A 22,814-nucleotide genomic window follows, 5' to 3' on the forward strand; every position below is an offset into this window, starting at 1 on the left:
AAGAATAAATATATATTTTATTTGAAAATTAAAATAATTTATAAAGCATTGAGCTTGAAATGCTCTTATATATATATATTTAAAAAAATATATATAATGAAAATATGTTCAATAGGCATTCCGTATCTTGTGATCCGCGCCAAAAGAAAGTAAAGAGGGACAAGGAGAGCAAATAGTAAGACAAGGACAGAGATAGGATAAAAATATTGAAGTCAGCGCCATCTTCAGAGTGCCGCAAATGAAACTCAATACACAAGGACAGAAAATAATAGAAGAAAGATAGAGATAGAGTAAGAATTGATCACTAGCGCCATCTATTAAGTATGAGCAGAATTCAATAGCATTTGATATATTCAAAAATACTTAAGAGATGGCGATAATTGTCGATTCTTAATTCTAACTTACCTTTCTAATTTACTTGTTTTTGAAGAGATATCTTTGGAATTTAATAGATGACGTTAGTGATCCATTCTTATTTTATTTCTATCCTTTTCTTAGTATCTTCTGTCTTTTCTTTGTGAGTTTCATTTGCGGCACTCTGAAGATGGCGTTGATTTCATAATTTTTATTTTATCTCTGTCCTTTTCCCACTACTTAATTTCTTTATCTATATTTGTTCTTAAAGTCATTTCATAACTGTTAGTCTACTTTCAAGTTATCGTGTATGTTCTATAATACTTTCTTTGATATGATATATCGTTAATAAATCATATACTTCAGAAATAATATAATATAACCTAAAAAAAATTTAGATTCAAAATTTTTGTGTATATGTTCACATATAAGAAGAAAAATTTATATAGTATATGTATCAGGATTAAATAATTTATAATTTTTTTTCTCATTATAATAATGAAATATAGTATAACAAAGGAAACAAATACAGAAATAACAATTTAAAACACTTCTTATAAACAAAGAAATTTTAATTAATGAACAGAATATTATATAAATATTTACATTCCTAAAAGAAAAAATATTTTTATTTTTCTTTATTTTCAACTTTATACATGTAATTATTGATATGTTTACTACATGCAATGAAAATGATAATACAAAAGATGTGAACAATATAGTTAATATTAATATACAACACTTGTTCTAATCATATTACCTACTAAAGTAGTATCTTATACACAGCTACCAACAAATCTCATTGGTGGAACAGTGATTTTATTTACAAAATGAATGTTGTCAACTACGTCATCAGTTCTTTTATAAAAGCTGAATCAAAGGTATTTAGATTAGTGTGTATTTAGTGTTCGAGATAATTTAGTATCTATGTAAGTACTTTGTACCACAAAGAAAAGTACAAGTGTTGAGTACAACAAAGAAAAATCAAAGACGAAAAAAAAAAAAAATTAATTATAATTATTATCTTAATTATAATCTTAACAATTATCTTTAAATGATCTATAAAATATAGTGAAAATCAATTAAAAACTAAAACTGTTACAAACATTTTAAAAAATTGTCACTAATTTTTCATAATTCATTTAATTAATTTATCTCGCAAAATTTTATAATATTAATATAAAAAGTGAAAAAAGAAATATAAAATAAAATAAATAATGACGCGAAATACAAGTATTAAATGTCAAAGATTAATCTTTTTATCGAGGTAAACGATAATATAATAAAATATTCTATTATCATCTTAATTTTGTATGTCATTCTTTGATAAAAAATAATTTTTTTATATCCGTTTAAGAAATTAAACGTATATATTATGTTAATTTTCACTGATTTCTTCAATTTTCAATGAAATCTTACAAAAAACTAACGTTGAGATATTAAATAATATATTTTTTTATAATCTTTTTTTTCTTATAATGCCCCTTTTTTATAGTTATCTCTAAATTAATTTCTAATTAAATATTTCGAAATATATTTATATGTAAGCATATGTTAAATATAACATTACATACATATACGTATATGTATATATTGAGCTTACGTTTGAATTAATAATAGTTACACTTTGAATAAACTTTGTTCGGGAATAGTCGATGTGAAATTAAGCAAATATTAAAACGTTTAGATTTAAATAATCATATAATATAAGAGTATTTGGATAGAAACTTATTTATTATAATTATAATATAATATTTTAAATATTGTTGTAGATTATTTATATTTTTATAAGATGAAATAAAATATTTGTATAAGATAAATGAAAATTTTTTTTAAATTTAATGATTTCTTACTTCAAAGTGAAAGTATGGAATGAGTGTATGGAATGATAAACGTGTATTTTGTATTTTCAGACAATTGACAGATAGTGCTGCGGGTAAAGGTTATAGTGGAAGTGTTAATAAAAATAAATTGTTAAATCGTATTAAAAATGCCTCTTTATGGAAAATGAAAATGTCTATGCAAAATCATACAAAACTTTTAATGCAATTGAAAGATTTCTTACATAAATCTGGTTATGACAAAAGTTTACAAATTATTTTATCCAAAAATTGGTTAGATTTTTTACAAAAAGTAACGTATTCGCAAATAAATACTTTGAAAAAGTTATCACCAATTGAATTTTCAAAAAACATAAATGATACAAAACTATCAGATGTAGAAAAATGTAATAATAGTGAAAAAGAAAAAAAAAATGTAATATTAGAAACTTCAGAAGAAAAGACATTAACTACCAATACTAGTGAATGTAAAAAAGTAAGTCCAATAATTTAAATAATATGAAAAATGTAGATTCAAATGATTTTTTTAAAAATAATTTTCTTATTTATATTTAATAACTTTTACAGCAAACTCATGAAGATACTACAAGTGAGAATAAATTTCAAGCTAAAATAGGATCCCAATCTCTTTCTCAATTTCTTAACGCACTAATATTTAATTCCGCTCAAAGTAAAACAGCTGGATTAGTTGTATCACCAAAATGGAAAATAAATCTTCATAAAAATATACCAAAACACAGTATTGCATCTAGAACACGTCATGTTTTGAATGCTATCGCAACTGCTGAATCAAATGCTTCATGTTTGAGGAGAATTGAAGATTTATTATTACATATTGATCAATATTCAGAAGCTAGACATTATGCTATTAAGGAAGGAGCAATTAAAATATTGCTTAGAACTCGACAAAAAATTAAGGATGAACAAATAAGAGGTATAAAATTATTTAAATAAGAATTTTTAATAAGAAAGAAAGAAAGAAAATGTATAAATAAGATTTTTAGCATTTTAAATGTTTTGAAATTTCAGTACCTATAAGAGAAGCATTAACAGTATTAGGTTATACTGATCCATTGCCTGGCAGAGGTATTAGAATTCTTTCTATTGATGGTGGAGGTATGCGTGGAGTATTAGTTATAGAAATGTTAAAAAAACTTGAGAAACTAACGGGTAAAAAAACTTATGAAATGTTTGATTATATATGTGGTGTGAGTACAGGAGCTATTCTTGCTGCTGTTTTAGGTATGTATATGTATATATAATTGTATATATATAATATTTCAAAGTTAATTATGTAAATAATTTAATTTTAATTATTTTACTATGATGAAATTATGAATCTTTCTTTTTTTTTTTTTTATTAGTTTCGTATTTAATTTTTATTCAAGGTAAAAACATTTATAAAAGAAAAGTTATAATATGAAATAATAAAATTTATTAGAATTTTGTATTTAACATTTTAATAACAACATTATTTATAGGAGGACATAAAAGAAAATCATTATATGAGATATCAGAATTATACAAAGAACTAAGTGCCAAAGTATTTACTCAAAGTGCTATAAAAGGTACAAGCAACTTGGTATGGAGCCATGGATATTATGATACAGCTCTTTGGGAAAAATTATTGCAAGAACATTTAGGAGAAAAAATTCTTATAAAAACTGCTCGCGATTCTACTTCTCCAAAAGTATATATTATCTTCTATTTATAAGCAAAATAATTGAGATGATATTGAAAATATTAAAAATTAAATATTTGTTAACTTTAATACAAAAATTTTTTAGTTTTCAGCTATATCTGCTATAGTAAATCATGAGCGCGTAATGGCTTATGTATTTCGAAATTACACTTTACCTCACAGAGTCGAAAGTTTATATATAGGATCTCATAAACATAAATTATGGGAAGCTATTAGAGCATCTGCCGCAGCACCTAGTTATTTTGAAGAATTTAAATGTGGTGAATATCTTCATCAAGATGGAGGTATAGATATTATATAATTTTATATAATATTGATGTTAATATTAAAAGTTTAATAAATAATTTACTAATATTTTAATTTTATATAGGTATTTTAGTAAATAATCCTTGTGCAGTTGCATTACATGAAGCTAAACAATTATGGCCAAATAGTCCAATTCAATGCGTGGTTTCATTTGGAACTGGAAGAACGCCGAGTCATATTTGTGGAAATAGCAAAAAATCGGCGGAAATTGCGATTTCAAGTTGGAAAGAAAAATTTTATAAAATTTTAGATAGTGCAACTGATACAGAAGGTATTAGGATTACTTATTGAAATATTTATTTCATTGCATCATACTGAATGTATTTAAATATTAATAACGATGCATTGTGCAGCTGTACATACGATGTTGAACGACCTCTTACCAGAATATGTTTATTTTCGTTTTAATCCATATTTGACGGAGATGTTATCAATGGTAGAAATACGTCCTGAGAAGATCAGTCAATTAGAACAGGATGCAAAAATGTACATCCGTAGAAATGAAGAAAAATTTCAAAAAGCTGCTGAAGTTTTATTACAAAAAAGAAGATTTCAACAAAAAATTGTGGATTGGATTACATTACAAAGAAAAATGTCAAACTTTTAAATTATCATATCTGACAAATTAATAGGCATTCCACAATATATAAAACTATAGAAATAGATTAAATATTATTAAACATTTTTTATATTAATCAGATGTACTTACAGTATATGATCAAAATAATATGAATGAACAAGAAACAATGGAGACAATGGATAATTCTTCATTCAAATATAAATTACAAATATAGAATTTTTATCTGAAATTTAAAAAATTTTTAAAATCGGTGATATGTGCAAAGTATGTATAGTACTATAGTTAAGACACAAATTTATTTTATAATAATACTTTATTATATTATAATTGCGTTTCTACTGACATTCTAAAAACTAAGAGTTTTTAGGATAAAAACTTCAACTTTGTTGAAAAAATATTTAAAACAATCTTGTAGTTAAAATATGTAAAATAGTTGTTATTCTATTTATTCTTTAATGATATTAATATAATGAATAAACATTATATACAATATTATATACAAATACATATATTAATTTTTGCTAAAAACTAATTTATTTCACTTTGAAATATAATTTCAAAGTTCATCAATGAATGTGTACTATTTTTTATTTAGTCATATATACATGCATATTTATATACATAAAATAATATATGTATTAGTAACCATAGCTTGAAATGAATGTCTTAAATAAGAATTTAATAAGATTTTTTATTATTTATTTTAATTTAATTTAATTTAATATTTATTCTATTTAATAGCATACAAAGACATTATATTTTCTTCATTAATTAACTTTCATAAATGATTATATTGTTTATTATAAATAGCACAGTAGCACAGTAGCACCGTATTTTAACATAAATTGCAAATGTCAAAAAAAAAAGTTTGTATCAATTAATTTATAATTTGTATAATTAACAAGTTTGTAAATATTCAAATAATTTCTACCTCATGTATAATGTATTAATTCTAATGCTAGTCATATTATATGGATGATAATATATTGATGTGATAAAATCTTTAAATGAAAATTTATATATTATGTTATATATATAAAACATCTTATAATTATATTATATAATTATATTATATTATAGATTATATCTATAATTTAATAGTTAAATTTTATTTTATATTATTCTATTCTCGAAACATTATACAATTTTGAAAATTTTAGTTAAATTATTATCAATTTCATTTAAAAAAATGTTATATTGTAAAAATACCAAAAAAAATAAATTATAAATAGTTAATTAAACATATTCAGTGTTATTGAATTTTCAATTTGTCATTTGTTAAAAGTATATATAGAAATAAAATATAGAATAGACATAATATGTAATTTTTTTCATGTTATAAAAATTTATTAAATATTATCTTAAAAATTTAAGAAGCATAGAAATAGAATAAAAATATCGGAATCAGCGCCATCTTCAGAGCCGTAAATGAAACATATATAGACAAGGAGAGCAGATAATAAGAGAAGGACAGAGATAGGATAAAAATATTGAAGTCAGCGCCATCTTCAGAGTGCCGCAAACGAAACTCAGAAAGAAAGGACAGAAAATAATAAGATAAAGACAGATAGATTAAGAATTGACCGCTAGCGCCATCTCTTGTGTATTATAGGTATCTTTTCAAAAATCATCTTCCTGGAAACATTCAAAGATGGCGCTAGCGGTCAATTCTTAATCTATTGATCGCTGGCGCCATCTCTTGCGTATTATAGATACCTTTTCAAAAATCATCTTCCTAGAAACATTCAAAGATGGCGCCAGCGGTCAATTCTTAATCTATTGATCGCTGGCGCCATCTCTTGTGTATTATAGGTATCTTTTCAAAAATCATCTTTCTAGAAACACTCAAAGATGGCGCTAGCGATCAATTCTTAATCTATCTCTGTCTTTATCTTACTATTTTCTGTCCTTTCTTTCTGAGTTTCGTTTGCGGCACTCTGAAGATGGCGCTGACTTCAATATTTTTATCCTATCTCTGTCCTTCTCTTATTATCTGTTCTCCTTGTCTATATATGTTTCATTTACGGCTCTGGAGATGGCGTTGATTCCTTGTCTATGTATGTTTCATTTACGGCTAGAAAGATAATGTTAATTTCTCAATTGTTATTCTAATCAGATTTTTTCTAGAAAATCTCAGTTTGTTGTGTACTGTGTAATTGATTTGTGATCGTGTATATATTTTGATTACAAAAAATTATTTATTTACAATGGAATCTCTTCAAGAAATATTGCAATATTTAAATCCAAATACACGATTAGATTTAAAAGCTACTGCCCTAGAACATGTTCTCAGTAAATATTTATTATTAAATATAATAAATTATTAAAAAAAATTATTAAATATATTAAAATTATAAAAATGTTTTATAATTTCAATTTTTTTTCTATCCTCTTAATTTTATTAATTTCCATCATGATAATTATCATATTACAGGTATAACAGGTTCCATTGAAGGACGAGAATTGTTATTAAAACTTCCAGACTTATTAGTACAATTAATTGCCTTGACTCAAGATTTTTCTACTGCAATTTCAAAAGACGCAACTCTAGCTTTAATAAATATAACTGCAGATGAACTAGGAACGAGTGCATTTTTATTAATTTCAGAAACTCAACCAAAGAATGAAAAATATAATTACAATTTAATTCATGTTTGTATTAGGTAGACATATCATTAATTAAATCAAATAATATTTTTCTTATTTTTATGAATATTTTTATTAATTTTCTCTATAGATTTATAATGGACAAAGAAAGTATTTTAGCAGATCCGTGTTGTATGATTCTTTCCAATATGACCAGACCATTGCATTTAGTGGATAGAATTATAACACTTTTTGAAAATAGTGGTTATACTTGGGATAGTATTGTGGCAGCATTTACTGCTAAACAATATAATAATGTTGGTGCCAAACTTCATTATTTAGGACCTGTTTTCAGCAATCTTAGTCAATCTCCACGTGTAAGAAGGTAAATCATCAATTAATCTTTCTTTATTATCTAATTTTTATTTATTTATCAATTTTATTTATCTTAATTTTATTATACAACATAGGTACTTAATGGACAGAGATCGTAATGTCATTCAGAGATTACTTCCTTTCACAGAATATGCAGATAGTATAATAAGACGAGGTGGAATTGTTGGCACCTTAAAAAATTGTTGTTTTGATGTAGAAAATCATGAATGGTTGTTGAATCCTGAAATAGATATTTTATCATATCTTTTATTACCACTAGCTGGGCCAGAAGAATTTGATGATGATGATAATGATAAATTACCAGTTAGTCTGCAATACTTATCAGAAACAAAACAGAGAGAGCCAGATTTAGATATTAGGTATAAAAATTTTTTTTTATTTTATTTTTTATTTTATTTTTTATTTTATTTTTTATTTTATTTTTTATTTTATTTTTTTTTTATTTTTTATTTTATTTTTTTTTTTATTTATTTTTTATTTCTTTTAGGATCATGCTATTGGAAGCTTTAGCTCAATTATGTGCAACGAAAAGGGGCCGAGAAATATTGAGAGCGCAAAATACTTACATCATACTCAGAGAGTATCATAAATGGGAGCAAAATAAAAATGCATTGTTAAATTGTGAAAATGTTGTAGATATTTTGATTAGGTACTGAGATCTTGATTCTTTCTTCTTTTAAATTTTTTTTATTTCATATATAATAACAAATGTTATGTAAATTTTAGAACCGAAGAAGAAATAGGTTTGGATAATCTAAAAGATATAGAGGTTCCAACAAAATACTCAGAAAAATTTTATAAAATGGATCAAGACTTTATTAATAGTACATGATGATATTGATACAATAATACGAATTATTTCATATACATTGCACAAAATGTACATATTATAAATGTAAAATAATTTATCTCGTAAAAAACGAGATTGCGCGTGATATTGCACTGTTCCCTTGTATCGATTGTTTTTATTTTTTAGTTAGTAAGTATTAATTCTTATATAACTATTAGACGAATGATAAAAATTTGAACAAACAAATAATCGATCACATATTTTAATCATAAATTATAAATAAAAAGATAGACTAAATTTTAATAAAATTAATTTTTTTTTTACATATTCCAAACAATTAAGAAAGAAATGAAGAAAATCAGTATAGTTAATAGATACTCGTAAAATATTTGCATGTTATTATAAATAACATATAAATATAATAAAGTAAGTTGATATTTTCTTTTCTCTTTTCTTTTACATTTTATTTTATTACATTTTTTTTACATTTTAATGCGAACAATGATATGATTTTAATTTATTCGATTCAAAATAATTCTTGCACAGATCAAGTCTCGCAAAAATAAGAATATGATACCATTACGAAGACTGGTATATTTCAGATGTATTTCTCCGAATTAAATGTAAATCACGGTATTGTTATTAATTAATAACTATATATATATATATGTGTGTGTGTGTGTGTCCAATATCGATATATTGGAGCATTTATCATCATCGATTTTTTTGAATTAAATTATATAAAAGCTGTTTGATACACGTTTCAAATAATTTCAAATATTTTTCTAATAATGACAAATATTCATAATGATAAAAATAGAATAGTATCACTAGCATTTACACTTTTGTAATATATAGTTTAATATCTTTTATTTATTTCTTTCTAAATATAATCTAATATATTTCCATTTAAGTCAAGTATGTCATACAATATTTACACCTTTTTACTAACTGGTGTTTCTTTCTTAATAAAAATAAAAAAATAACTTATATATGTATTTATAATTATACATACAGATAAAAAATTCATTCCATAAATTATTCATTTTTATATACTTCTCTTTGGCATCTTCCTATTTAAAATTACATCATTGCCATTTATTAATTACCAGTTTATTAATTTTCGATAACTTAAAAAAATATTTTATATTTTCGATTAGATCAAAATAGGAAGAATTAACATTAAGAATCATTATGGTAAATATCCTAGTCCAGCCTCGAGACTAACAGAACTTTTAATGCTGGAGGCATTACTAGCTCGTCTACCGATCCTATTCGAATCAGCCCCGAAGACTGCCGCGATTTCCGCGCTTTTCTTGATGGAAAGGGCTTCGTGATGCGCTCCAGATCGACTGGAAGAATGGGAATGACATTTCTTATTCCTGTCCGCGCCACCAACGTATACCAAACGACCCTGCATGTCTCTGGCACTAACGACTAACACCTTTTCACTGTCCGAGGATTGTTGAGATTTCCGATCTGGATTGAAAAGATCGTAATCCAGGGCGAGATTGTTCGAACTGCCATAGCTTGATGACGACTGCTTCTAGAAAATATAATTAACAATATAAATTTACAATTCAATTACTTTATCTAATTTTAATTAATCGATTTCATTTTCTTTTTCAGGTATCAAAATATCCAAACGAATTCTTTGTAGTTGAAATTTTACGAGTTTAAAGTAGGTAATATTTTTCAAGTTCTCAAGATTTCTTTCTCGAAATTCCAAACATCTGAATTATTTCCGTTTGAAATTTGAATTTTAACGAATCTAAACTTTTCTTCAAACGAATAAAAAAAATCTAGCTGTATGTTAAAGCTCTTCGTACAAAAATTTAATTACGTTAATACATTTAATGTAATTTTGATATAATTTGATATACCTTGAGTACATCCAAACCTTGAGAAGGCGTTCGACCTCTCCCTGTCTTCGTCGCTCGTGCTCTGTCTGGACTTGCAGTTCGGCTCAAGGTACTCTCATAGGGCACGATACCCCTTTGCCTCAATTGTTCCAGTATTGTCGGACGAATCGGTTGTCGGGCGCAGTAACACTTATTGCTCTCGGAGCAGCTGTCGGTGTCGCACGAGCACACCACCGTGTTTGGAGGTACATGAGACTGTTCCGGAATTCTTCTGGACAACGAGCAGTAACATTTGTCCGCCGATACGCAGGTGCAAGACTCAGAATCGTAGCTGCACTCGCTGCAACTCACGTAACCACTGCTGCTTCTATTCGCGGCAACGCCTGCGCTTCTGTTTAATCTTCTACCTGAAGAATTTCAACACTTTGATAAATCTTTTGTGACATTTTTTTTGAATCTACGTTAAATCGTAATTCATTTTCAAGGTCCATAAGTTTTTCATACGTAATTCTCTTTCATAGAGTTCAAAATTGTTTTTAAATATCTACATTTTTTTCATATTATCCTATAAAATATAAGCGTTCAAAATAATTTTCAATGAATTGCCACTTTATTTAGTTGATAAATAATTAAATTAGAATTGAGACTTATACAATAATGTATATAATAAATATTTGTGTGTTTACTATCTTTTAATAGACGGATAAAATAAATTTTAAAAAATGTAAATACAATTTAAGTGTACGATTGTTTCTCAAAATGAGAAAATTTTATCTTTAAATAATACGAATAAAATGGCAATTATTGGAACACTTATTTTCCTTAAAGAAATAACAAAATTAAATTATTTGTTTACATGTATCGCTGTCCTCCGAAGTAGTGTGGCAACCATTTTTACTCGTTCTCCAAGAAGACCTTCTCTTCGCCAACCTGTTAGCCAATACACGGTTTCTATGATTGTTTCTGACATCGCAGGAAGAACTGCTACCGAAACTATCATTCAATCTTTTTGCAGGGAAGATCACGGAAGTGAATTCTGTCGGTCCACCTTTAAGCCTCGACACCGACCTCTTGATAGCCCTGCCAAGTAAACAGGTTCGTCGATTCGATCGTCTTCGTTGCGGTCTTCGACGTCTTCTCATTATGCTCGCTGATCTCTGATACAACTCATCCTGTGTCAATGTCGCCGCCAATTTCAACAAGAACTCTTTATACAATGGTTTCAAATCGTTGAAGGACATCCCTTCGGGATCTAAATGAAAAAGACAAAAAAGACAAAAATAAATGATAACACAATGTTATGAATTTTCAAACAATAATTACCGATAATAGCCGCCAAGATGTCGTCAACACTGGTCAGACCTTCCTGATTTCTAAACTCGTCGAACAGCTCTGTGAATCCCAGAGGAGTGCCACCCTTGATGCTGTTAGGCCTCCTAGCGCTTCCAGGATTCAAGAAGCTTCCTCTTCTAGGTAACTCGACCCTGGTCATCAAATCTCCTCGATCCACGTCTATGTCGCTTTGAGATCTCTTCAATTTGCCTTCTTGAACATTCTTGGTCGCGTCTTCGGATCTGCTAACGGGTGGCTCGCTACCAGCTCTGCTCCTCTTCCTGACCCTCGACTGATTATAACCCTCCGATAAATCTAGATTCGACGTGGAATCGCTCAACTGTTTCCTCAGAGGCTTGTCCATAGTGACCACTCTGCTCACCCGTCTTCCGGATGTACATCTCTCTTGATCCCTCGATCTTCTTCGTTCCACGGACACAGAATCCCCGCAATTTTCCTGACTCAATTGATAAAAGTCGCTTTTACAAGATCTGCCGAAGAAAATGTCTTCCTGGGAACTTTTTATCTTCCCCCTCTCAAGTTTACTGTTTCTACCACTCTGAATTTCCTCTTGAGCAACGCTATATATCTTGTCAACGTCTTTGAAATGATCTTCGTACAGTCTCTCCTTGCTACCTCTTTTATTCGCCCGTTCGTACAGCGAGTTTTCTTCGCTCTTGCAAGTTGATTTAGGATCGATCCTGTCGTGGATCAAAGCGTTTGATTTAGCAGATTTATTCGAAGAGCACGTCTCCTGACTCTTGGAGATATCTTTCGAAGGGGTGGTCGGTTCGTAGGAATCACGTGTCTTTTCGTACATCTTCTCCTTGACGTTTTCCGATTCCTTGTCGGGACTCTGTTTTTTACAACTCTCACTTTTCCCTGTTTTTCCACTCACAGGACATATCTCGTATCTATTGGAAACAATCTCGTACAATCCATTAGCTCCAATATCGTAAATTTTACTCGAGGATTTATCAAAATTGTCCACTTCAATTTTTTCTGACATTATTAAATCCGATTTAGTCCCGAATATCTTGTTCTTCGAGTTTTTCCATTCCTCCTTTTCAGATATCCTCGAATCGAAGTTTTTCTGAATAGAATTGAAATTCTGAACCACTGGAATCATTTTTTCTTTCGGAGTCTCTCTTCTTCTTCCTCGCGCCTCCAAAATATCTTCCGCTTTCACGTCCGAATTCTTTTTCTTCCTTCTCGGTGCTTTTTGTAATTCGGATGATGGTTTCGACGTTTCATCCTCTGTTACCGAGCTGGACACCGAGGTCTTCTTCGTTCGTGGAGGTCTTACAGGATGCGTCGGTTTAACAGATTCGGCTTGCAAAATGTTCGTTCTGATCCCGAGTCTGCTGCTTAGACTGGGTTTTCTGTCACTGGAGGCTATCGAAGCTAGGCTCACACACCCAACGCCATTCGCGTGCCTTGGTCGACGTCGATTCGCATCGAGATCAGCCAGAAGGGCTCTGTAGAGGGTCGCTGCTGCGGCCACTGCGTCGTCTTCCGTTTTACAGGCGAACGCGTGACATTCTAATAATCTCGTCGCACCTGGTCGTCGCATTACTACAGCGAATATGGGTGGATAATTTTCCGCTGTCGTCTTCAATCCACGCATTGTTCTGGAAACGATCCACTTCGTGAACGATCTTTTTCTCGAACAAAATATTTTTTGGAATTAATTAGTCATTTGGTTACTGAATTGATTGTATCAATCAATCAATAACAAGTCAACGATTAGTTATCGATCCATTAATCATTGGTCAATTGATTGTTCGTGCTTGGTCAATTCGATAGGTAGTCGATAATCGAATCAATGGTCGGTTTAATAATTAATGGACAATTATTGATCCATTAGTAAGTTAATGCTCAATAATCATTTTATTAACATTATAGTTAATTGTATAAAAATATTTGTTTCGATATAAAAATATGAATGAAAGAAACATTTTCGTAGCAAATTTTAGGTTTAACTCAATGGACGTTATTGTCTTCTAAACAAATTTCAATTATTCGATATATAATGTAAAATATTTGCTTAATTGATGTTAATTAACGAAAAATAAAAATATCTTTAAATATAGAACAATACCATAACAATAATATAAAAATTTCTCCTCACTTTTATAATTCCAAACGATTATACTTCTTCTCAAGGTCATCGTACTAACACACGAAAAAAATTAATTACAGTTAACCACGGCGCGATTAATTTCTCCTCGAGACGCTTTCCATCGCGATGCTCACCTGTACAAGTCTGCGTGCTTCTCCTCGCCTGTCTGGCTCTGCTCGTGATCGCCTACCAACGGCAAGAAAGCGTGATGCAGCTCTCCCGATTGCATGCGTTTACCGCGTAGCCTCAACGCGCTCCACACCGCGATTCTGCGAAAGGGGTTGTTCTTCTCGCAGGCGTCATTGATGCGAAAAGTAAGCCCTCGTCTCGAAACCTCGAGTTCCGCTCTCACGGATTCGTCGATCCTTTCCAGAAGCTGACGCAAAGGCTCTTGGAGACCTCGAACGCTGGCTACACGACCACCTACTGGAGCTGCTCCCATGTATTTCACCTGAGCGAACGAGTATAATAATAATTTCTGAAGTAAGAGATAAGATTTTTTAATATTTACATATTATTTGTCTCATTTCTAGCCTCAGCAATATAAACATACGATGTTCCTTACTTGAAAATAGAATCTCGATATAAACGATATTACTTTTACAAGTATTTCGTATAAATATATGATTTCTTACAAATTTATCGATACATGTATTTGTTAGTCGTATTATATGTTGAAATTAAAATGAAAAGACGGACGAAATGTTTAAAAAAGTAAAAAAGAAAAAAAGGGGAATTAAAAATATTACAATGAATTAAAAAATGTAGCAATGATTATTGTTATTACATGTTATGATATGGCTATTATCAAAAACACCAAATTAGTTATCCTTATAATGGTTATCGTGTATCAGGCAGATATCATTACAGTGAAAAATGATAATGGATCTATTAAAAAGATAACGAGGCGCGCGAATTTAAATAGCGGCATAATGAAAGTTCATTAAGATATAAATATCGCGTAAATTATATAGATGAATCGATGGTATTATCAAGAATTTTCATCGAACATGAGAGATAAGCAGAATCATTGTAAAATCGTTTCACGATGCGTATAATTGTTTGTTGCACGTTTTTATTAAAAGTGAAATGAAAAATTATTAACGAAAAAATTAGATATCCTTGCATTTAGAATTACATATAAAGATTTACGAATATTATTTTTAAGATATTTCGCGGAAGAAGCGAAAAATATGATAATTAGAATTAACACGTTTGATTAAGTGCCATGATCATGAACATTTATGATATCTTTTGAAAAATTCATTTCTAAAGGACAGAAATGTTAATGGCTCTTAAGAAAGAGAATATTTTTTAACATCTATCGTTCAATATATGATAATTTAGATAGTGAAAAAATGAATTTTTAAAGTGCGCTAAAAGACGCAATGTGACACACTTTTTTACCAGTTCAACAGACTTTATCCGTAACTGTAACAACGAAGCTAATTTACATATTGGAACAGACATTTGCGGATGATGGAACGAATATGGTTTAAATTTAACATTGATAAAAAAATATAAAATAATTTAAAGAAAAATCATATATCTGTCATCTGAAATCATATATATTACGTACATCATATATCTGAAACGAACCAATACACGATGATTATTTTCAATAACATTTAGCCAAAATAAGATAATATATCATTTTAATCATACTTTATTTTCTTATTGCTCCGTTCTATTCAAATTCTCGATTTTTAATAGGAATCACGATATTTTTAATTAAAATTATTTTCAATGACGACTGCAAAATATTTTATTTTCAAATGTATATATTTTATTTCAATAATGCTTGAGTCTATCCTACATTACATTCTATCTCTTCGATCCAATGTACTCCCTTTCTCCAGATCTTATATCCAAATTTCTTTCTTAAATGTATACCGCGCATCGACACATACATGAACTCGTTCTTCCTCCATGTTACAAATTCCCCCATAAACCCACTTTCCCATTTTCCTTATCGCTTCGTCGCCGTTTCAAAACCAGAAATGCGATTGCACTTTTTTTTTAACAAACCTGGAGTAATCATGTTATCTAAGAAAAGATGATAAATTCTAAAACTATGGAAGAAATTCCTTTCTCAATTTCAAGATCGTATAATTCTGTGGATCGTGTTGAGGCAATGATCTGAGGCGATGATCTGACCTCGGCGAGGCATCATCGCGGATGGCGCAACGAAACGATGCGGAAGAGAAGAGAGCATAAAAGCGGGGCAATAAGAAAAATCCGCATACCTATTCGTGGCAACGAAGGGGAATTTTTCAGTGCTCCGAATACATAGTCCAGCCTAGTCACGCTTCGTGAATCGTGAATGGAATGAAAGTGATGATTAAAAATTGTTGGGACCACGGATACCCGAGAAAAATCTGCTCTTTTGTCTTCGAATATGAATTGAATACTTATTAATATTCCTTTTTTTTTTTTTTTTGGTAAATGCAGAGATTTACAATTTAATAGATAAATACAAAAGATTGATATATACAAATATCGCTCGAGACTTATTTATCAATTCGTACACAATTGAAGTTTGTGTTAGTTAAAGTGAGATAAAAATAGAATTTCTGTCGTTATTTTGCTTCATCTAACATTAATTTCAATTGCTTTGAAGAACTAGACATCTCTCCTTCATATAGATGTCCCACGAAAACATTAATATACAACATTTCATTTGATGAAATATGAAAAATATACTTCAAAAAAGACAAACAAAATCATTTATTGCTTGGATAAAAAAATCTACTTTTATGTGAATTATTCATTTTTCTAAATAAGAAGTTTCGAAAAGATATTAAACTAATTTGTTTTTAAGATTTTATCGAATATTTATGGTAAATCACATGCAAGAAAACTATTAAAAATTATTTATTCTCGGTTGTAATCTTTTTTTATAGATTTCTACAATTTTTAATATTAATAATGTATATGTATAATCTCATATAGAAAAAAATTTAAAATAATTCATCTAACGAAAGTTTTTATAGAAATAATTTTAATTTTAATTAAAATATCGTGATGATTCTTAAAAATCGAGAATACGAATAATGAAATAAAATTATTTTCACGAGGAAAAATTGTAAATCTCAGGTAATAGAAATAATAATACATCGTATGATTTCATATAGTAGAAAGTAGGTATGTTTCGGTGATTCTTTATCCAAACGAAAGCATGTAAAAGTTTCAGTTTCTTCTTCAACCATTATATAAACAACACAAAATATTTTTCTACACTATGTAGTAAAAATTATATATCGAAGGATTACATAGAATTTTTATAATTTTAAAATTTTGTAAAGAAATTGTTCGCTCATATAGTAAATAATGTATCGTTCAATTTATATACGTATGATTTGGACTAGATGCTTCTCTTTAGAGAAATCAATTTTGAAGAAGGATGTGTATCACGATATGAATTAGAAGTTAAAATTGTTCAAAAATAGCGTTTCTATCGCACGAAACAACCTCGTCGACATATTTTCCATCGTCTCTTAGACATTAGGAACGATATTCGCCTCTTTCTCGATGAAAATTTCGCTCAACCGTGTCGTATAATTAGTAGTACACAATATTAAGTGTTACGACGCTCTTAATCTCTGCTGACACGTTTCGTTCTACCCTCATTCGGCCAAATATTATTTAACATACGTCTCTTTGATCAGATAAAAAAGAAAAAAATATAGATATTTTTACGATAATCTTCATGATTATTAGACGAATACGAAAATATTCTTTAGGATTATCCGCTTAAAGTAAAATTTGAAATATGTTGAAAATTATTATCATTTCTTTCAACATTTAGAGATTATAAAAAGAAATTTATATTTTCATCAGTCGTAATTATCATATTTACATTTTTAATAAAAGAATTGTACTTGATGGTACAAAAATTTGATTAAATTCGAAAACCAATAAAAATCCATATTATTGCGTTAATTGTAGAAAAAGGAAATAATTGATAATTAATGATATAATTTTCGAACGAACAAGTAGTACAACCAATTATACTAAATCTAAATTTTATTTCCATTCGAAATTGTTTTGCATTAAATTATTTTTTAAATTTTTCATACATGAAAGAATTTAGAGTAACCATGATTAAATAATTAATTGAAATATTTAGTACATATTCAATTAATTTATAATATTTTATAATTGTATTAAGAAAGTTTAAAATTTTAATATCTCATCGTTATTCGAGGATATTTTCTTTATCTCAAATAGAATTGAAATCTAAAAGTAAAATTGAGAAAAGAAAGAGATTTTTTTCATTCATCGTCCGTAGAGAAGTTTGATATTTTCTTGGTGAAGCATGAAGCGATCGATGCGTGTTCAGAGGCAATTTTCAGCTCGTGAAGTAGGTGAATACGTGGCCAAGGCGCGAACAGCTGCGAACTCGTCTCGAGAGTGGAACGAATGATCGTTCAGAGATTTTTCTGAGTACTTAAGGAGAGGGATGCGGTGACGAGGCCGTATGGTCAAATTAACATAAGTGAAAATCTTCTTTTTCTTCGTGATCCCGTCTAATTGCAGTGAAATCTTTGCTGCGCGGTATACGTTTCGCGAATTCCATTAAATATAACGATTTATTCTAAAAATATTTATTTTAAGAAAATCAATTCGAAATTTCTTCTCGAAAAATTTCTTCGTGTATTTAAAGATGAATAAGCTAAAAGAAGATGAGAAATTTTAAAAAATTTTGAGCGAATGATTTCAAAGTAACGTTAAATTCTTAACAATTGAACTTATTAAAAATAGAAAAAAATTAAGAATTACAAGATTCTGAATTAAAATTTTTACCGATTATATATTCTAACTTTAATTTAATTGTATGTGTATACAAAACGTCATTTTAACAAACGTATAAATTATTTATCATATAAAAAAATGTTTCATACAAAAGTTATATAATGTTATAAGGAAAAGATAATTTTCCTTTTTAAGTGGATACAAAAAAATATATATCATAATCAATATTGTTAATAACGAACATCAACATTCAATCATTCGAGTTGACGAAAATAAAATAATTGCTACGAGAACGAATAAAAATTATAAAGGAAAGTAATTAATATGTATATTTACCGGTAAAATTGCAGCGACGCATTCTTCGGGTGTTCCGCTTTCGGCCTCCACCGAGGCGAACATCGCTTCGATCCGCGCTTGTACGGCGCTGTTCACCCGCCTCTGCTCCTCCGCCCCCACGTTCTCCGCGTAATTCGAGTTCACAGTCGATACCCCACCGTACCAACCCCCAACGTTCGATCCGTAAATCGATCTATAAATCAATAAATATTGAATGACATTTAATTCCTTTAATTTCTAATATATATATATTTTTTTTTAGAAATTTAAGATTTTGGGAAATTGAGAAGCATCAAATTTGTACCTCGAGTCCTCGAAAAGGGCATCAATGCGAGCTTTGCTCCTGAGAGAGCATTCCGATGCGGGACCAGCCAATCGGAAGCCATCTTCGTAACAGGACATCCCCACGCAAGACATTTTCAATTTAAATTATATTAGAATAAAATTCACGTCTTGCACGCTCCCTATGGCTTTTCTCTTGCTTGTATTTCTATATATCGACGTCATTCGTTCTGAAATAATTCAATAATGGCTTTTTTTTTTTAATAAGAGGTAATTATCACTTTAAAATTATATTCAATCGATTCTTTATCGTTTCGATATTGATTGCTTGATTACTGATTGTTTGTACATTGTTTTAGATCAATATCTTTATTTTGAATGAAAAGCAGCATCTTCGATGGTAATTTGATATCAGCAGAATCTTAGGATACACATACAAAGTACATATCATTTAAATAACACGACGAAAAAAAATCGTGTATCAATTTTAAAGAGACAGTTATAAAGAAAAAGCTTCACTCTTCAAATTTATATGCAGTTTTAAATGTTTAAAAAATTTTTTAGACATTTGATGTCCGTTTGAATTTTATTAATTTTCTTGAAAGAAAAATCTTCATTTTTCACTATTCATTTTGTGGTGTAAAATGATTTTTTTTTCGAGAAAGAAAGAAAGAGAATTTAGCATAAGAATAGATGGTTCAATCTTCAAAACGATCTCACGAAAATTTCTGTACGAGTATTTTTCACAAATTTATTTATGATCAACAATGTATATTGACGAATCAATGCAACTTTCTTTGTTAACAGCAAAAAGAGACCTTAGATTATTAACGACGGTAAGAAAGAGAAATGTCAATGAACTTTTGAACGTCCAATAAGAAGTTCACGAAGATAAGTGGCGGTGAAAAAATTCGCAGGATTCGATTGTGGAGATCTGGCAAGGATCTCACCTCGTTTCCACGGACACTTGCCGCTGATCCGCAACCTGCGTTAAATTTATGCGAGAACAAACCGCGTCGGACATACTAGCAATTAAAACTGTAATTGCAGGCAAGAAAATTGGATAAGAAAGACTTATCCGATCTTCTCGATGGACGGCTTTCAAAGTTTCAGTAAAAGTGATAGCTACTCGTAATTTCACCCTTCGGTATGATGCTCTTATCCATGAATATCCATCCTATTCTTAGTAAAGGTGCAGGATGATTTTTTTTTGGAACAGATTCTTTTATCTTTAACGAGTATATTAATTTGCAAAATCTTCAAATCTTATATTTTTCAATATATTTTTAGGAAAAATAATACTAGTAAAATTATTATAGTTTCAAATAATATATGACACATTTTAATACTGATTTATTGAGTCGTATCGTGTATTTAATGCACGTATAATAGTTGAAATGAATTAGTTGTAATAAATTATGCTTTAAGTATTTTTAGATTTATCTTTTTTTTATTTTAAATTTTTTATTTAATTTTAACAATTATGAAGAAATTCAAGTTGTAATTGTTTTACTTTTAATTTCAATAACAATAATTTAAATAATAGAGATTATCTTGAGATAAATAATATAATGTCAACATGATCTATATATATATATATAAAATTTTAATTTTCCTTATAATTTTAAAAAATATAAGGACAACTTTTTTCATAATTATCAATCTTTTTATACAAGAGATTCAATACGCCATAACTATGCGAGTTAAGTTCCCAATGAATCAATGAATCTCGTTCAATTTCCTTACGGTTTGAGTTTGATCGTAAATCGTAACTAGAACATCTTTGCTATTGTTGCATCAGCGAATTCCAAAGGAATTTTTACGCTCACAAGTTCGCAAGTCACACGAAACCTGGTTTAGAATGGATAAGAAGGAATTATGTTTCGCGAATCGCAATTGTTTACCGCGATAGAAATCGCGAATACGCGGTACTCGATAGAATTATTGCATGCATGCCATCGACATGAACACCGCTCGATTTTCACCTGCCACTCGCGTTTCTTTTGAACATTGAAGGTCTTTCGGGAAAGAAACGATGCGAAACTTGAATTTCACGATGTGTGATAACATTTTTTAACATCTATGTAATATTTCTTGAGAATATAACTTCATTATCAAAAGAATGGAAATTGATTCATAGAGATATCGTCTTAATTTTACATTGCTAATGCTTTATAATGATTCTTTGAACCGTTTTATAAAATCGAGATTATATATTCGAGTGAGCTGATGAGAATAGCTATACAAATTTCGTATGCGAGGAGCAAAGTTATTATGAAAAATTTGTATGTGTATTAAAAATTTTAATGCTAAAAAGAATCTATTTTTTAAATTATTCGTGTATGATCAGTAATATATAAATACTGTGATTTCATATTTTAATATTTAATAATTTGATTCTGTTATTAAAAGATGAAATCTGATATTTGTGAAATTTTATATTATTAACATAGCATTACATTTACAAAATCAACATTGTGCCATGACTAAATAAAAAAGATTCCTCATTGCTCTTGGAAAACTTTTTTAAAATATATAATTATATAATATATAATACCTCGTTCGTTATATAATTCTTAACACGTTTAAATTAATCAAAACAATAGAGAAGAATAATATATAAACAACAATGAGAATATTATTAATTATTGAAAATTTTAATTATAAAAGAAATATTTTTTCAAAAAGAAAGTTTCAGATTGTTTTTAAAACAAATTAAATCAAGTTTTAAACTCTGTTAAATGGATCTCTCTAAAAATATCGAATCACGTAACTTAATAATATTCAAAAAGCAAATTTATCTACATCGTATCGTAACAAGTATTGATTCTTTTGACTTCCAAGTGATTCGTATAAAAGCAATCCATAAAAGAACTCAGTCACTATCATTTTAATCGGTCCTCAATTCCAAAATTGTGAATGTCATTCAAAAACCAATAAAGAATCATTTCCTTCTGATATATCTATATGTATTGGGCCATGTCAGAATCCGTTCAGAATAAGTCGAAGAAGAATATAGTATATATATATATATAGTATATGGTAATTATAATTTCTAATTTACGAATTCTTCTGAAAAACGAAGCTGTGTAAAATCTTGTACAGTTATTCGGATCGACTTTTCTGAAGGTGGCTATCTTCTCAACTTGTGTATTATGGGGAATAACTGTCGCTGACACGAGCACTTAAACGAAGCCCATCTGTTCATATGTTCACCGTTGCACGCTCAAGTCGTGACCGATTATCGAAAATTGGACAATTATTCTGTCTGCTAATTGCAACAAACGGGAATGAATTTTAAATTTTGTTGTTCGTCTCAAATATTGGGGACAAATGTTGAGCAATTGGGTTAAATATTATTATAAAATTCACAAGTAATAGATCTATTCTAATAAATTTTGTGTGACAGATATAATGAAATATAGTAATAATGTCTTAATTGAAAAATTATAAAAAAGAAGTACTTAGAAACTTAATTGTTAACTTGTCAATTCAATAATGTTTATTTTAATTGATAAATTATTCTTAACAAAATGGCTTTAATTATTCCATGATCAAAATCTTAATGAT

General features: G+C 28.7%; 3 protein-coding genes and 1 long non-coding RNA gene across 11 annotated transcripts; 3 read left to right on the forward strand and 1 right to left on the reverse strand.

Moving 5' to 3' along the window:
- The first annotated feature begins 910 nt into the window (after positions 1 to 910).
- Positions 911 to 6,028, forward strand: LOC100867095 (calcium-independent phospholipase A2-gamma). Of its 4 annotated transcripts, none has more exons than XM_086907485.1 (8): positions 911 to 1,235; positions 2,268 to 2,670; positions 2,763 to 3,129; positions 3,225 to 3,437; positions 3,677 to 3,885; positions 3,983 to 4,181; positions 4,268 to 4,474; positions 4,557 to 6,028. In XM_086907485.1, exons 2-8 carry the CDS (start codon positions 2,362 to 2,364, stop codon positions 4,808 to 4,810), a joined length of 1,758 nt encoding a protein of 585 aa, XP_086763611.1. In that variant the 5' UTR covers positions 911 to 1,235; positions 2,268 to 2,361; the 3' UTR covers positions 4,811 to 6,028. The 4 variants fall into 4 exon arrangements, with proteins under 4 accessions (XP_086763611.1, XP_086763606.1, XP_086763593.1 ...); XM_086907480.1 differs by having other exon boundaries at positions 1,225 to 1,283; XM_086907467.1 differs by lacking the exon at positions 911 to 1,235 and adding an exon at positions 1,247 to 1,621.
- Positions 6,029 to 6,808: 780 nt separating this feature from the next.
- LOC100871336 (co-chaperone protein HGH1 homolog) lies at positions 6,809 to 8,996 on the forward strand. 3 transcript variants are annotated; one of them, XR_015291863.1, is made up of 7 exons: positions 6,809 to 7,075; positions 7,218 to 7,446; positions 7,521 to 7,754; positions 7,840 to 8,124; positions 8,253 to 8,414; positions 8,492 to 8,744; positions 8,898 to 8,996. XR_015291863.1 is itself a non-coding variant. In XM_003693373.4 (6 exons), exons 1-6 carry the CDS (start codon positions 6,991 to 6,993, stop codon positions 8,595 to 8,597), a joined length of 1,101 nt encoding a protein of 366 aa, XP_003693421.2. In that variant the 5' UTR covers positions 6,809 to 6,990; the 3' UTR covers positions 8,598 to 8,863. The 3 variants fall into 3 exon arrangements, 1 of the variants encoding a protein (XP_003693421.2); XR_015291864.1 differs by having other exon boundaries at positions 8,902 to 8,996; XM_003693373.4 differs by lacking the exon at positions 8,898 to 8,996 and having other exon boundaries at positions 8,492 to 8,863.
- A 412-nt stretch (positions 8,997 to 9,408) lies between these two features.
- Positions 9,409 to 19,405, reverse strand: LOC100867446 (uncharacterized). Of its 2 annotated transcripts, none has more exons than XM_086907405.1 (7): positions 19,267 to 19,405; positions 18,963 to 19,155; positions 14,006 to 14,322; positions 11,741 to 13,380; positions 11,274 to 11,669; positions 10,439 to 10,824; positions 9,409 to 10,098 (listed from the first exon to the last, which is right to left on the reverse strand). In XM_086907405.1, the coding sequence occupies exons 1-7, from the start codon at positions 19,377 to 19,379 to the stop codon at positions 9,748 to 9,750; spliced, it is 3,396 nt and encodes a 1,131-aa protein (XP_086763531.1). In that variant the 5' UTR covers positions 19,380 to 19,405; the 3' UTR covers positions 9,409 to 9,747. The 2 variants fall into 2 exon arrangements, with proteins under 2 accessions (XP_086763531.1, XP_012343770.2); XM_012488316.3 differs by having other exon boundaries at positions 9,409 to 10,101.
- Positions 13,417 to 21,711, forward strand: LOC116414616 (uncharacterized). Of its 2 annotated transcripts, XR_015291865.1 has the most exons (6): positions 13,417 to 14,185; positions 14,245 to 14,354; positions 18,977 to 19,145; positions 19,225 to 19,514; positions 19,604 to 19,684; positions 20,052 to 21,711. It is a non-coding gene; the product is annotated as an uncharacterized LOC116414616 (long non-coding RNA). The 2 variants fall into 2 exon arrangements; XR_004225148.2 differs by lacking the exon at positions 18,977 to 19,145.
- The last annotated feature ends 1,103 nt before the right edge of the window (positions 21,712 to 22,814 follow it).

The sequence above is a fragment of the Apis florea genome, unplaced genomic scaffold (genome assembly GCF_048593485.1).
Source record: "Apis florea isolate Af1SG1 unplaced genomic scaffold, ASM4859348v1 contig_1630_pilon, whole genome shotgun sequence".
Lineage (NCBI taxonomy): Eukaryota > Metazoa > Arthropoda > Insecta > Hymenoptera > Apidae > Apis > Apis florea.